At 39.6% G+C, this 12871-nt stretch overlaps 2 protein-coding genes across 2 annotated transcripts in view; both read right to left on the reverse strand.

The window, feature by feature from the left end:
• slc16a13 (solute carrier family 16 member 13) overlaps positions 1 to 918 on the reverse strand; it is a 13119-nt gene extending 12201 nt beyond the window's left edge. The window contains exon 1 of the mRNA XM_015379510.1: positions 793 to 918. The gene's annotated coding sequence lies outside the window, so the exon portion shown is untranslated. The remainder of the gene's footprint in view (positions 1 to 792) is intronic.
• A 4684-nt stretch (positions 919 to 5602) lies between these two features.
• Positions 5603 to 11414, reverse strand: bcl6b (B-cell CLL/lymphoma 6, member B). The gene is made up of 12 exons (XM_015379468.1): positions 10824 to 11414; positions 10248 to 10325; positions 9952 to 10166; positions 9573 to 9824; positions 9373 to 9486; positions 9022 to 9214; positions 8753 to 8943; positions 8568 to 8674; positions 8335 to 8478; positions 8106 to 8236; positions 6545 to 6682; positions 5603 to 6431 (listed from the first exon to the last, which is right to left on the reverse strand). Exons 3-12 carry the CDS (start codon positions 10149 to 10151, stop codon positions 6291 to 6293), a joined length of 1611 nt encoding a protein of 536 aa, XP_015234954.1. The 5' UTR covers positions 10152 to 10166; positions 10248 to 10325; positions 10824 to 11414; the 3' UTR covers positions 5603 to 6290.
• Between the last annotated feature and the right edge of the window lie 1457 nt (positions 11415 to 12871).

The following is a 12871-nucleotide window of genomic DNA, read 5'->3' on the forward strand; positions in this document are numbered from 1 at the left end:
TGTGTGTGTGTGTGTGTGTGTGTGTGTGTGTGTGTGTGTGTGTGTGTGTGTGTGTGTGTGTGTGTGTGTGTTTGTTTATACAAATAAATAAAAAATACATTGTTAGACTAAGAAAGTCAGTATGACTGCCCCATTGACAGAGTTTTGTTGTAGCAGCTTACTTTTGCTTTCATGAATATTTTGAGAAATCTTTCCCATGTAATCGCCTTTAAATAGTATGGGCACAAAGTGGAAATTTAATGTATACATAAATACTTAGGGTAATCGTCTTGGAGTAACTAGAAAAACGTGTTGCAACCGTCCCCCAGTCTCCCGTTTAAAATAAAGAAATCTACTCCAGTAAATGTTTGACTAACTGCCTATACAATGTTTAGGTATAACATAATCCCAAAGATTCCGACCTCTGCTTTTTAAATTGACTTATTTTTGACTGTTTATACGTGAATATTAACGCATGACTTGATTATATCTTTAAATGTACTGCCATACTGCCATGGAACTGGCGTAATATCCAAACAATCCCTGCCACTGGTATTTAGGATTTTGACAGCTAAAGCGTTTTACTCTCTTTGTGAGTGTTATTAATAATAATTATTATTTAAAAAGTTTCATAAAAAAAAAAAACTTTTTATGTCATGAAACATGGGGGAACGAAAGTCTGTTTCAGTTCCTCTGACCCGGAGCAGAATGGTGGGGACACCGGCTGACCAGTAAAGCAGGGGCTTTGCGTTAGGCCCACTTGCTGCTAAAATAAACTTCCTAAACTGTGTGTAAATTGATATAACTACTCACCCTCCGTCTGTGCCCGTGTCAGCTCTGTCCGCAGCGCCTCATGGTCCTCCTGGTTCAGAGCAGTAAACTACTGAAAACATTAACAGATCGCGGGACATGAAACACCTCACTAACTGATTCTGCGCAGTCACCCCTGCAGCGCGCATGTTAAGCAGAAAGCTCACTGGATCCAGCCAAGGGTTAATGATTGCGTTAATTCATTAAAAATATATTAAATCGTTTTCCAGCTTTTTGAGTTTTCTGTGGGGTTTTTTATTTTTGTTTTATTTATATATTTTTTAAAGTTTATGGAGTTGTAAACCTGTTGCATTTTTTCGGATCTTTCGCAACTTTTATGCATGACTGGTCTCTTGACAGGGGCAGTCCTAAATCAAAGAGGTGTTGGTGGTGGTGGTGGTGGTGTTGGGGGGGGGGGTGCAGTGTCTTTTAATGGGACACACAAAAAAAATTTAAATAAATAAATTAAACAAAAATTTAATCATTTGATACTTTAAGGATATATTGCAATCAATGGCTACTGCCTCCCTGTACTCACTACAAGGCTCGGACTGGTAGTGGGCCGGCCCTCTTTGAATCATACCAACCCCAACACTTAACCTCCGGCCAAAGCATCTACCTGTGACAGTAAATAACTCAAAAAGCTCAAGAAGTAATATTAATATTAACTACCTAAATGATGCATGCAGTATATATAGGCCTTCCTTGTGACGGTTGGCATATGGTGTAATTTTCTATTTCTTCAAACTCTCTTCAAATCAATTCAACAAACTAACTTATAATAAAACTAAAATGTTTTCTTTAAACAAAACTACAATGTTTCTCTTATATTTGGCAAATTCATGTTTGAATACTTCTCAAAAATATGTTGCGGTGTATGATGGGGTTTTGCATCTAAAGGCTAACATTTACCATCCTACGTGCATTGTTGCCAGGTTGGGATGCTTCTTAATCTGGCAGTTTAGATGGCCGTCTATGGGTAAAAAAAAAATTTTGTTTAGATTTATGGCCTAATAGATCAATAGACTGGTTCAAACTGAGCAAGATTTCGTATATCCTGGCAGTTTATGAACTTTGAACAGTGACATCTGGCAACCCTGCTGATGTGGTGAGTGTGGACGTTACGCAGCAGCAGTCACTGTCACGTCCGTGTTAATAACCAAAGCCATGGTTGTTGGCTTTGGTTATTAAGTGTAGATGGAAAAACGCCAGGGCCGAAAATCGTTCCCAGTCCGAGCCTGTTAAATACACACTGCACTCGCTGCAAACACCCTTGCAGTAGAACTTATTCCCATTAATGTTGCTGTAGTGCAGTGTTTCCCAACCTTTTTTTACTTGGGCACCCTTTTGGGCATTTTGTTTGACCATGAGTCTCAGTCAAAAGTATTGATGAATTTCCAAAAGTGGAACGTACAATAACTGACTATAAAATGAAAACTATTTTACTTGATCTTTAAATTGGAAAATTAAATTTTGGGGCATTTTATTCTTTCTATCTCAAATGTAAAAAAAACAACAACATAAATATGTCGCCTGGAAGTTAATAAAGGAATGAAATTAAATACAAAATAAAATCATACTATAAACCTGTATTTATAAAATACGGTTGAACTACACTCCAATTTTATTTTGATAACACATTAAGAAAAATCAGTTCAATTTATAATGATTATGACATTTAAGCTTGCTTTATCAACGCTGACATATGGTAGCTGAAATTAGAGGCCATTTAAAAGGACAACACTTTGTAACTCTTTTATTTCGAAAAGCAGTTTTCGCCATGAAAAAGACTCTGCATCATTTTTAGTTTTTTTTTTTTTACTTTTTAAATATACTTGTTTTACCTCCAGGTGTTTTCACCCCCTACATTTCAGCTCAGCCTTTTCACTTTGACAATCCTGCTGGTTGGGTTTTTCCACAATGACTCTGTGTCTTAAGGGCTGTCATAATCTGCTAGACCATCCGTAATCTGAATGGGAACACCTTGAACCTAACCTTAAACTGATATGAAGTCCTAGCTTCTGTGAGGATTTGCTCTTTCTAAAGTCAGACTTCTTCTATTATAATCATTTTATTATCTTACCAATCATAAACCATTTTATATGCATTCTGTAAATCCCCACACTGACATAAACACGACTGACTGCGAAATAGTCATACGTTTCTCATATGTTTTCTCTCCTTCCAGACTTCGGACCAGAAATAAAATTGCATTTCCTCATGGTTAGGTTTATGCTGGTGGAGATTCTCAGTCATCCAGGTCATTCCAAAAAAGTTAAAAACAATCCACTGGACTGTTTCCGCGTTTGAAGAGTTTGACTTCCCATCCAGGAAGCTTTTTCAATTTAAAATGTCAGAATAAGCGTTGAGTTCGAAGCATTATATAGTAGCCCAAAAACTTTTTTGGCTTCGAAAAAATGCAAATTTTACCGGAAGAACAGGTCTGCCTCTTAGGAATGGGGAGTTATTTTGGGTTTTTTGTTTGCCTGCAATACTAGATACTGGGCTATGCCTCTGAAAGGGGGTCAAATCAGCAAGGAAATCCAAAAGAAAATTCAATGCAAAAACATCTGCATCCCATATGGTGCCTGAGTCTCTGAGAAACTCAAGAGGATTTTGTCCAAACACAAAATCCAAACAAGACCCTTAAACAGAGGATAGTGCATCCTAAAGGAAAAAGCCCCCAGACCTAAGATGAGCGGAGTGGTGTATGCAGCTCAATGCAGTGAGGAATGCTCTGATCTTTGGGACAATGTTCACATTTTGGGCGAAGAAACAGGTGGTTTGGAAAGGGGTGTAAAGGAAGCCATTTATGTTAAGAGAGAAAAAACAACCTTAAACAGAGGGGTGGACTCAGCTCTCAAAAACCTGCAATGTAGTGATAGAGATTATTCTTTCCCGCTTTCATTTCAACCCCCAAGCCCAATGCAGGGGGCAAAACATCTCACCTCACCTGGGCAGTCAAGCTAACAATTGCCCCTAACGACCCCCCTTTCAAAGGCATAGCCCAGTATTGGGTAGTACAGGCTAACAAAGAACCCAAAACGACTCCCCATTCCTAAGGGGCGGATATATTTCAATAAAAACTCACAAAATGTCTCTTTAACATTAATTAAGGAAATGACTAGTTAGCTATGTGTGATACAGACGATGGGATTATATTATGAAAAGGATGCCACAGGGCTGACATGAGAAAACACCACCGAACTCTTCTTTGATCCTGTTCTTCTGATCAATAATGTCTTTTGACTAGTTGTTTGAATGGAAATGGAGCATAAAGCATGGAGCATTGGTTCCCGTTCCTGCTTTATAATCCTCTATGAAACAAGCCTAAACTCATGCTATTGAAGATAGGAGATTGAGATAAAGTGCACTGTTTCCAAAGTTTTGAAACCATCACATTTAGAGAATATTAACCTAATACTGGCCGGTAGTCTCTGCAGTACATGCTGAAGGTTATAGCCTGGAGATGCAAACAGAATCAAAGCTGCAAAAGGGATTAGAGGGTTTCTGAGCAAGACCCTTAACCCCACACTGCTCCCCAGGCACCCCACTCTGGCAGCCCACTGCTACCCAAGGTGATGGGTTAAATGCAGAGCTTAATTTCTCCAATGTGAGACCAATAAAATTCAATAATTATTTATTAAAAAGTTAAGGTAAACCATGGATCCTAAGCCAAACACATTCATTGAATACAACTCGAGGTCCCGTTCACGAAACCTGCAAGAGAGATCGATATCAAGGGCAGCTCTGCTAATTTTTACTGTTTTTCAGGTACAACCAAGGTACACTTCCCCAGGGATGCTGAGTAAATTTGATCCTTTCATATTTAGATAAGACATAAGTTTTCTATTCCTCTGAAATAGAACAGAAAAATTAACATGGATCCTTGCATTTATCAATAATACATATTTTTATTGATTCATGCTGACCCAAATAAATCTTATCATGTACATTTCTTTTTACTGTTGAAAGGGTATCCATTCTCTTTCCTGCAGAAATCAATGGATGTTTCCAGTATTGCACAATTCTTTGAACATCAGCTTTATTTTCTTTCTTTGTTTTGACTTTCATGAAATACCTTTGCAAGATCCTCTCCTTTAAAGCAATTATATTTTTGCATTTGCAAAATGATTTCCAGAGAAAAATGCTCAAAAGGGAAAACTTGAAGTTGCTGGTTTGATTTCATCATTTTATGCATAGAAGAAATGGAAGGGAGGTGCAGTGTAGAGACTGGAAATTCCCGTCAAACTTCCAGCGTTTGTCCATAAAGCTAGGACAATAAGGTCTAGAGAGCTATAGCTCATCAGGGAGCAGGAAGCACAGATGACAGAGGGTGGGAGAGTTCACAGACATCCCTTCACCTTAAGGAAGCCCCCCGCACGTGTTGGAGTCTCACAGCGCAGCCCAAAAACAGCAAGGACTTTGGAGGAAACAGGTGCTCACAGCTTTATTGTTTCAATGCCAAGAAAAACCCGGAACCTGGACTAAAAATCTGGCTTAATGGATCTGAATGGACATAATGTATCCACCCCTTGTGTTATCCCCTAAAGTTTTGGCGTGTGTGTGGCTTTGTCTGTTTTTGTGTTGGGGGGTCTGATCACCCTGGCCAAACAATCACATATACAGCATAGAGTCCAATTTATAGCGAGCACTTGCTCTTTACAGTTATGTGTCATTGAACGAAACCAGCGTATCTACAGAGCTGCTTTACACATGCACACTTCATAATTATATTGTAACTTCTACAAAAGAGAGAAAACAAATATTCCAGAAGTAGTTAGGATGAATAAAAAAAATTCAAACACAAAAACATGATATAAAATTTCTTTTAATTTAAATTTGTCCTGCAAATGAAGTCAAACAAATACAAATTTAAATTGCTTTAAAACGTTTCTTTTAAATGCCATTATCGATAACATCTCTTTCACTTTCATCCGGCTTATCTCTATTCAGTACAAACTAATCCTTGAACTCCAAGGGCATAAATAACTTCTTAAACATGTCTTAAAAAACTATATATAGGCCCCAGGCCATCAGGTTAAATACACATTGTAGGAGTAAAAAAAAAAAAAAAACAACTCAGGAAGTGCTCTTCCACATTTAAAACCTTCACTAACCATCTTCCTAATAAACATACATTTCCTCTCTTTCCTCTTTCCACATCCAATATCTTTCTACAAAATGTTTTCTTCCCCTTTTCCTCTCTTTACATCACTTCACGAACCTTCATCAACACTTTCATTCAATCTTTTTTGTCACATCTCCATTTACCAATATTATCCCAACATTTCTGATAAAGTAGGGGTTTCATATACAGTCCAGATTTTTGTCCAACTAAGATTTCAAAAAGGTAGTAAAAAAATACTGTTGTTCTCCAAATTAGGAAAAAGTCCAAATCTAACAATCAGTAGTGTGTAATTTAAGTCAATTAAAAATCTAGTGATTCTTTCCCCAGGTTTCATATTTTCGAGCAGATTTGGCTGTAAGTGATGTGATCCTCAGCAGGCCTGCAGAACTGACTGGAAGGGCTCAGTCAGCACCTTGTAGCGGATCTTGGTGTTGGTAATGGCTCCGTGTTTCTGTCGGAGGTGCAGACGCAACTGGCTCTTGTGTCGGAAGTGAAGGCTGCACTTCTCACACTGTTAAAAAAACAACACCAGAATCCCATAGATTAGAGATTAAGAATGTAAGAGGGTTATTTCTTCTGTGTGGTCAGGTACAATGCTGTTTATGTGGAATAAATTCCACCTACAGAGTATGGTTTCTCTCCAGTGTGGATGCGCAAGTGGCTCTTCAGCGTCTGCAGGTGGCGGAAGCGGGTCCCACAGGTGTGACAGGGGTAGGGCTTCTCACCTGTGTGGATCAAGACGTGGGCCCTGAGGTGGGCAACCTGATAACAGGACAGAGCAAAGAAAAGACTGAGAAAAATATTTTCTAGTTGTCAGAAATCACAGGCTCGCTTTAAGGTTTAACAATAGATGTCTTTATCTCCAGTCTTTGAGGGAATTTACCTCCAACGTATAAATGTGCCCCTGTTTGAACGCACTTGGATTAAATCTGCCTCTACTAATGTACCTGTCTTCAGCAAGAGGTGAAGTTCAGCTATTGGTTGGGGGACTTTAACTCCTCCTTTCATGATGGGTTAAAATGCCTCCACATCTTGAGGTCAGGTTCTATAAATCTCTGCCAGTTACCGGTTGCTTGTGTTTGATTTGGTTGTTCTGGTGCAGAGACACAACTTAAAGCTTTTCGGATACCTTTTTTTTTGAAAGCTGGAATTTGAGAAGCTTGATCTATAGTCGTGCTTAATAAATAAAAACATTTGTTCAGATGGGACTTGTTTTTTCAGATATTTTGAAAATGACAACCTTTATTTAGGAGAGAATAATTCATTAACTTTAATTTCTGTGGTAAAACATATATATATATATATATATATATATATATATAAACATATATTATCTGGTATTATGTTATAAAATAAATTCTTGTGTAACATTATGCTGTCAGTGTCAATTATGTCAGTAAAATCAATAAACTTTTCAATGATGTTCCTCACTAAATAACATAATTTTTTAAATAAAATCTCTAAATGATTCATCACTTCCAATACTCATTTTTTATGCTTTTTAAGGGACCCTTTATGCTTCTTCAGTGGTTTTCTGTTACATTTTTGCATCTCTAAAAAAGGTTTATATGCCTAAATTAAAACATAAAAAACATAACAATATGGCCTATAAATAAAACTAAACATGTCAGATTTTAAATGCTCATTGAGGGAAAGGAGAGGAGATGCATTCTTGCATTAGTCATTTCAGTATGAACTTTTGGGTTTCACAAAACTGAGTTTCCTCTTATCTTGGAAGTTCAAATTCTGGAAAGTGCCACACCCAGCTTAAGCGTGTTCAAGCTGCAAGTTGGAAAACCAATAGGATTTGCTTATTTTCTTACTTGGTGAGCATGGTGGCTAACATTAGCATCAGGCTGAGCAAACCTGCTTTCAACAGCTGTACATTAACTCAGCATGTGGTGAATATAAGAAGGAAAAAAGTATTTTTTTTTTTGTTTTGTTTTTTTTGCAGTACCAATCAATGGCAGCCACAGCAGCTGTTTAGAAAGTCTAGTTTAGTAAGATGAAGTCAGAGTTTTTTTTTTCCAACTTGGAACTCTACTTTTTAACGATTAGAGACACCTTTCAAGGTTCTTGAAAAGTATTAGGAACTTCATAAAAATGAGAGACCAATGTTTTCCAGCTTGGCTAATTTCTGTCTAATAAACAGGTCACCTTATGATGACGCACCATTTTTCCTCACCTGAACAAATCGAGCTCCGCAGGTGTCACAGCGGTAAGGCTTCTCTCCTGAGTGAATGCGGGTGTGAGTTTTTAGGTTTGCTGGTCGGTTAAACTGAGCCCCACAAACATTGCAGCGGTATGGTTTGTCTCCTGTCAAAAAAATAAAAATTCACTCATATTACATGTTTGTTGCTCATTTAAAAAGCAACTAAATAAAAAAAAATGATAAAGTTTTTTTGAAGTTTCACCTGAGCTCACAGATTTAGTTGCCTGAAGAGAAGTGGAGTAAGGGAAGGGCAGGTAGCGGTTCTCACACTTGATTGGAGGTTGGTTGAATTTGGTAGATTCTGGATCAGATGGAAGAAGTTTAGGAAAAATGAAGCCAGGTGAGCCTGCAGAAGCAAGGAGGAAAAAAAAAAAAAACAATTTTAGGCACTTAAATATTAGCTTTTTTGTCTAAAATGGTTGCCTTTGGGCCTACCTTGTTCCTTCTTGAGTGAAGCAGACACTTTTGGTAGATCCAGAGAGGGAGGTGGCCCGAGGGGAGGGGCTCGGCCAGAACCCTCGTAGCAGGAGGCCTGCCCCTGTCTGATTAGTGAAAGAAAACATATTTATCAGTTCATTTTCTACCTACATCATCATATTTTTCTTTTTCTTCTAAATTACCTATCAATCTGACCAGGCACTTCTCCAGACCACGCCTCTGTTGGAGCTTTGAGAGCCAAATCTTGACACTGAACCTCCTCCAGCTGCTCTACTTTCACTGCAGAAGCTGCAGCACAGAGAGGGTTCAGGACAATGTACTTGTACTTCTTCCAATTGCAGGCCTTTGGGTCTGGTGTGGCTTTGCTTTCAATCTAAAAAAACAAATAAAACATTTACATTTCTTCCATTTTTCTCATTGATATCAGCCACTTTCTTCTTTTTAGACCCACCTCAGGGTTTTTGCTGCAGGTGCTGGACTCAGAGGGGGAGTTAGGGTGGCAGCTGGAGCGGTCTGGGCTGTTTGGGGATAAAGTCCGAGTGTTTAGGACGGGTGAGTCAGGATGTTCTTTCACCTTGTCTGACCCGGGCTGGCAGGGCGGGAAAGCCCCTGGCTTTAGAGAGCCTTCTGCAACAACAGGGAACCTGCAGGAAAAACAAAGGAAGTCTGTAATGAGACCAACATGCCGAGAGACAAAGGCGACACAAGCTGCAGCGGCGGCTTCTAATATTGTGCAAATGGAACAAGAGCAACAATTTCCCCCATTTCTAGACTAACTCTTGTTTATCATGTGAAAACCAACCTTGTTTCTGCATCTGCCTGTCGGGACTGCTGAGGTCCTTTAGGGGAAGCAAAGGCTACAGAGACACTGGAGTCCAGCTCCATCTGGGGGTGTCTTGCACCCACATTCTCTGTGCTGGAAAAGAACAGTCAAAAACATTCAGCAAGTTTGTATCAAATGCATCAAAAGCTGGAGGAGATGGCAGATTTCCAGACTCTCACCAATGCAGCTGCATGAAATCCCTGCATGTGTCGGCCACATGGTCCATCTGCAGATAGGCAGCCACGGCCAGCACCCCAGAGACGATGCTTGGTGTCAGAGGGAGGCGGGAGGTGTACATAAAGTCGAGCAGCAGAGAAACACAGGATGGGTCCAGGGTACTGGGAAGAGAGACAGTCATGAGCTGCTCTTTGCTTCCACCTCCACGCCCCTGAAGAAGCACCCGGTGGGAATAAAGGGAGTAGAAAAACCCACTGCACAGACAGAGGGGAACACATTTGGAAAGGGTTAAACATGCATGGTCAAACAACTGCTTGAGTTCAGATAATACCACGTTGCCTTAAAGAGCAAAGGCTGCAGCCTCTTCAACTGTGCACCGACCTGCAGGCGACGAGCACTGCACAGTGGGCCTGCAGCTGAACACTGCCGACCACCAGGGTGGTGTCGGTCAGGATGCCTCTGTGCCGGAGCTCGTTCAAATTCAGCAGCACATCATTGGAGTGGCGAGTGAACTCCTTCACATATCCTTCAGCTCGCATGGTCTGCCTTCCGTCTGCCCTGTAAACCCCCAACACTTCCATCAAGCTTGCCTGGATCTACGGTGGAAACAAGAGAAGTAATTATGAGAATCCCAGAGTTGCAGCTCATAGACTACGTGCAATGTCAGACTTATATACCTGGATGTAACTGATTGAATAAATAAACTGGAGTGTCCCAGACACATCAGTTAGGTGAGACCAGCTCCCTACTCGTACCTGCATGAGAAAAAATAGTGGTGTATATGTTTAAAGACAAAGCAATAGTAAAGAAAAACAAAAATCTAGAAACTGGAGCTGATGAGACCTTTCTTTGATGATGCCACAGCAAGTTTCAAGATGTCTTTAACAGATAGTGTTGCTTTCTTAGATCTTTCTTAGAGCTTTTTTTCCAGTGCAGATTAATTCAATATTAATTCAATATTAAATGTCCTGCTTGTTTCTTAGTCCAGTCTAGTTTGACTTTATTAATTTACCATTAAACTGATCCTGAACAAAATGTCATTATGAGACAATTACTAGATTATCCCGATTTATGATTTAAGCATATATGTCCCTAACGATTATCTGCTTTTAATTATAAACTCAAAGCAAGTTCATGCTGTTGGTCCTTCAATTAAAAACAAACTCAACTCAATAACAAAACATTTGCCATCATACAATAATAAGACAGCCAAAATAGACAAAAAAATAAAGAGATATGATCTCAGAACTCACCCCGACCAGCAGGGACGAGAAACACTGTGCGCCTCTATGCCTTCAGAATCCCCTGAGTCTGTGTTCAGTCAGCAGTCAGAGGGATGAGGAGCAGGCGTTCACCTTCAGACCAACACTGTAGCTCAACTGAAGGGAGAGCCCTTTATAATATCTTGCAGGAAACTCCCTTACAACCATAGTCCCTTGTTTCCTCCTTCCTCAATAGCCCACGCGCATCGTGGAAGAGAGGCAGGAAAAGACCAATGGCTGCAGGCTCCAGTCGTTTGAGTATTTTTAGGGGGCTATTAGTTTTTCTAAACCCCCATGGTTCTGTGAGGAGTAATGGCAGGAAAGCTTGGGGTGTTTTTTGTGCCACGCTGAAAAAATATATACTGGGACCCCTTGGGGAGAGGCAGTACGTGCCTGGTTGTTTAGGGGTAGAACTGGGGAACATCCCCCACCAACGCTTTCCGAACACTTCAGTCCTGTCCAGGATAGAGGAAACTGCAGGAGGGGAAGTTGGAACGCCAGTTTATTGTTTGATAAACAAGCTATTCTCCAATCACTGAGATTTTATCCTCTATTCATTCAAGGTTGACAGATCCATTCCTATTGTCCCTGAATGGTAATACGGTCTGAAAATGAGATGATTTAGAACGATTTTTAATCTACACTCTGATGTGAGAAAAACTGCAAAAAAGTATTTTTTTTCACTGAAGTAACCTTTAGCTGTTGTGTAATTTCTTGCAAACCTGCCCAAAAATGTTAGAAATGAAGTGTTAATTTAAAAATATAAGAGTTTATTGAGTTTATTTTCTTTTTTATGGAGATAATAACCACTAAGGACACTGAGCGGAAGCCTCTGGCTTGCTGCCTGGGCGGAGGAGTGTTTATGAGGACCTGTGGAGGAAGGAAGCAGGACAAACTTGATCTTTCTAGATGGGAGACACGTTCTCCTATAAGTGCTGAAAAACAAACTTTACTCCACCCCAAGTGAGAGAAATGCAGCCGACAGATGTACAGGAACTCCCCAAAAACACACACATATTCAGAACTCTGAACACATCCTGCAAAGCTGCACAGAAACAGGGATGAAAACGTGGTGCAGGACATCCGTCAGTGACATAAAGCAAGAAGGGGACACTGACGGAGCGGGTAGGTAGTCATGGAGGCAGGGGACAAAGGCCAAGAGATCACTTATAGCTGAAAAACAAGCGGAAAGTCAACTCATCGTCAAAGCAGTCCTGAATCACTCTCTAATAGAGTCGCAGAAAAAGTGAACTTTGAACTACGATATTTCCTTTGAATGTGTTGAACAAGAAATATCAAAGAAGAAAGAGGGAAAACCTTATCAAAGAAGATTATTTAGGCCCATTGTTGAGTTTAACCAGTTTTAATTCAAGTTTCAGGCATTAGAGAAATGCATCAAGGAGACAAACAGCGGTTTGAAACCTTTTCCATATTCATCAAATGTCTAATACAAACCTTCATTTGCATAGATTCTGTCAGGAGTTGGTAGTGTGTAATTGTAAACTGGTTGAAAAATAGTGAATGATTTCCAAATGAGAGCAAAAAGAAATATGAAAGGCGTGGCAAGGAGTTGCACCCTAAATGTACCAATGAGGGTTATCAAAGATCCTTCCTCCCAGCAGCTGTAAGACTTTATAACATCATTGTTCTCAACAACCTCAGAAAGTTGTTACTTTCATGCTGATGTTTGCACATTTTTCACAGATCCATGATTGTAAAAATGTCCACAGCTGTTATTGATTTTTTGATTCTCCAGATACAGAGTATTAGATTGTAAAACACAGTACAATGCAATACTCTGTTTGCTTTATTTTCCTATCTGTTGTTTTTATACACTTCTCTAAGGCCTAAATTATGTGAACACTTCTACTCTAAACTTTGCTGCTGTAAACACCACTATTTCCCCATTGTGAGACAATAAAGGTATTCTATCGTATGCATTCCCTTTCAGTCAATACTTTGTGAAGCTGTGTCGTTCCTGCAAGACTGAAATATTCAGAGATGTCAAGTAATAAAGCAAAAATACTTTGTTACCTTAA

Source organism: Cyprinodon variegatus, unplaced genomic scaffold (genome assembly GCF_000732505.1).
Source record: "Cyprinodon variegatus isolate N-32 unplaced genomic scaffold, C_variegatus-1.0 Scaffold193, whole genome shotgun sequence".
Lineage (NCBI taxonomy): Eukaryota > Metazoa > Chordata > Actinopteri > Cyprinodontiformes > Cyprinodontidae > Cyprinodon > Cyprinodon variegatus.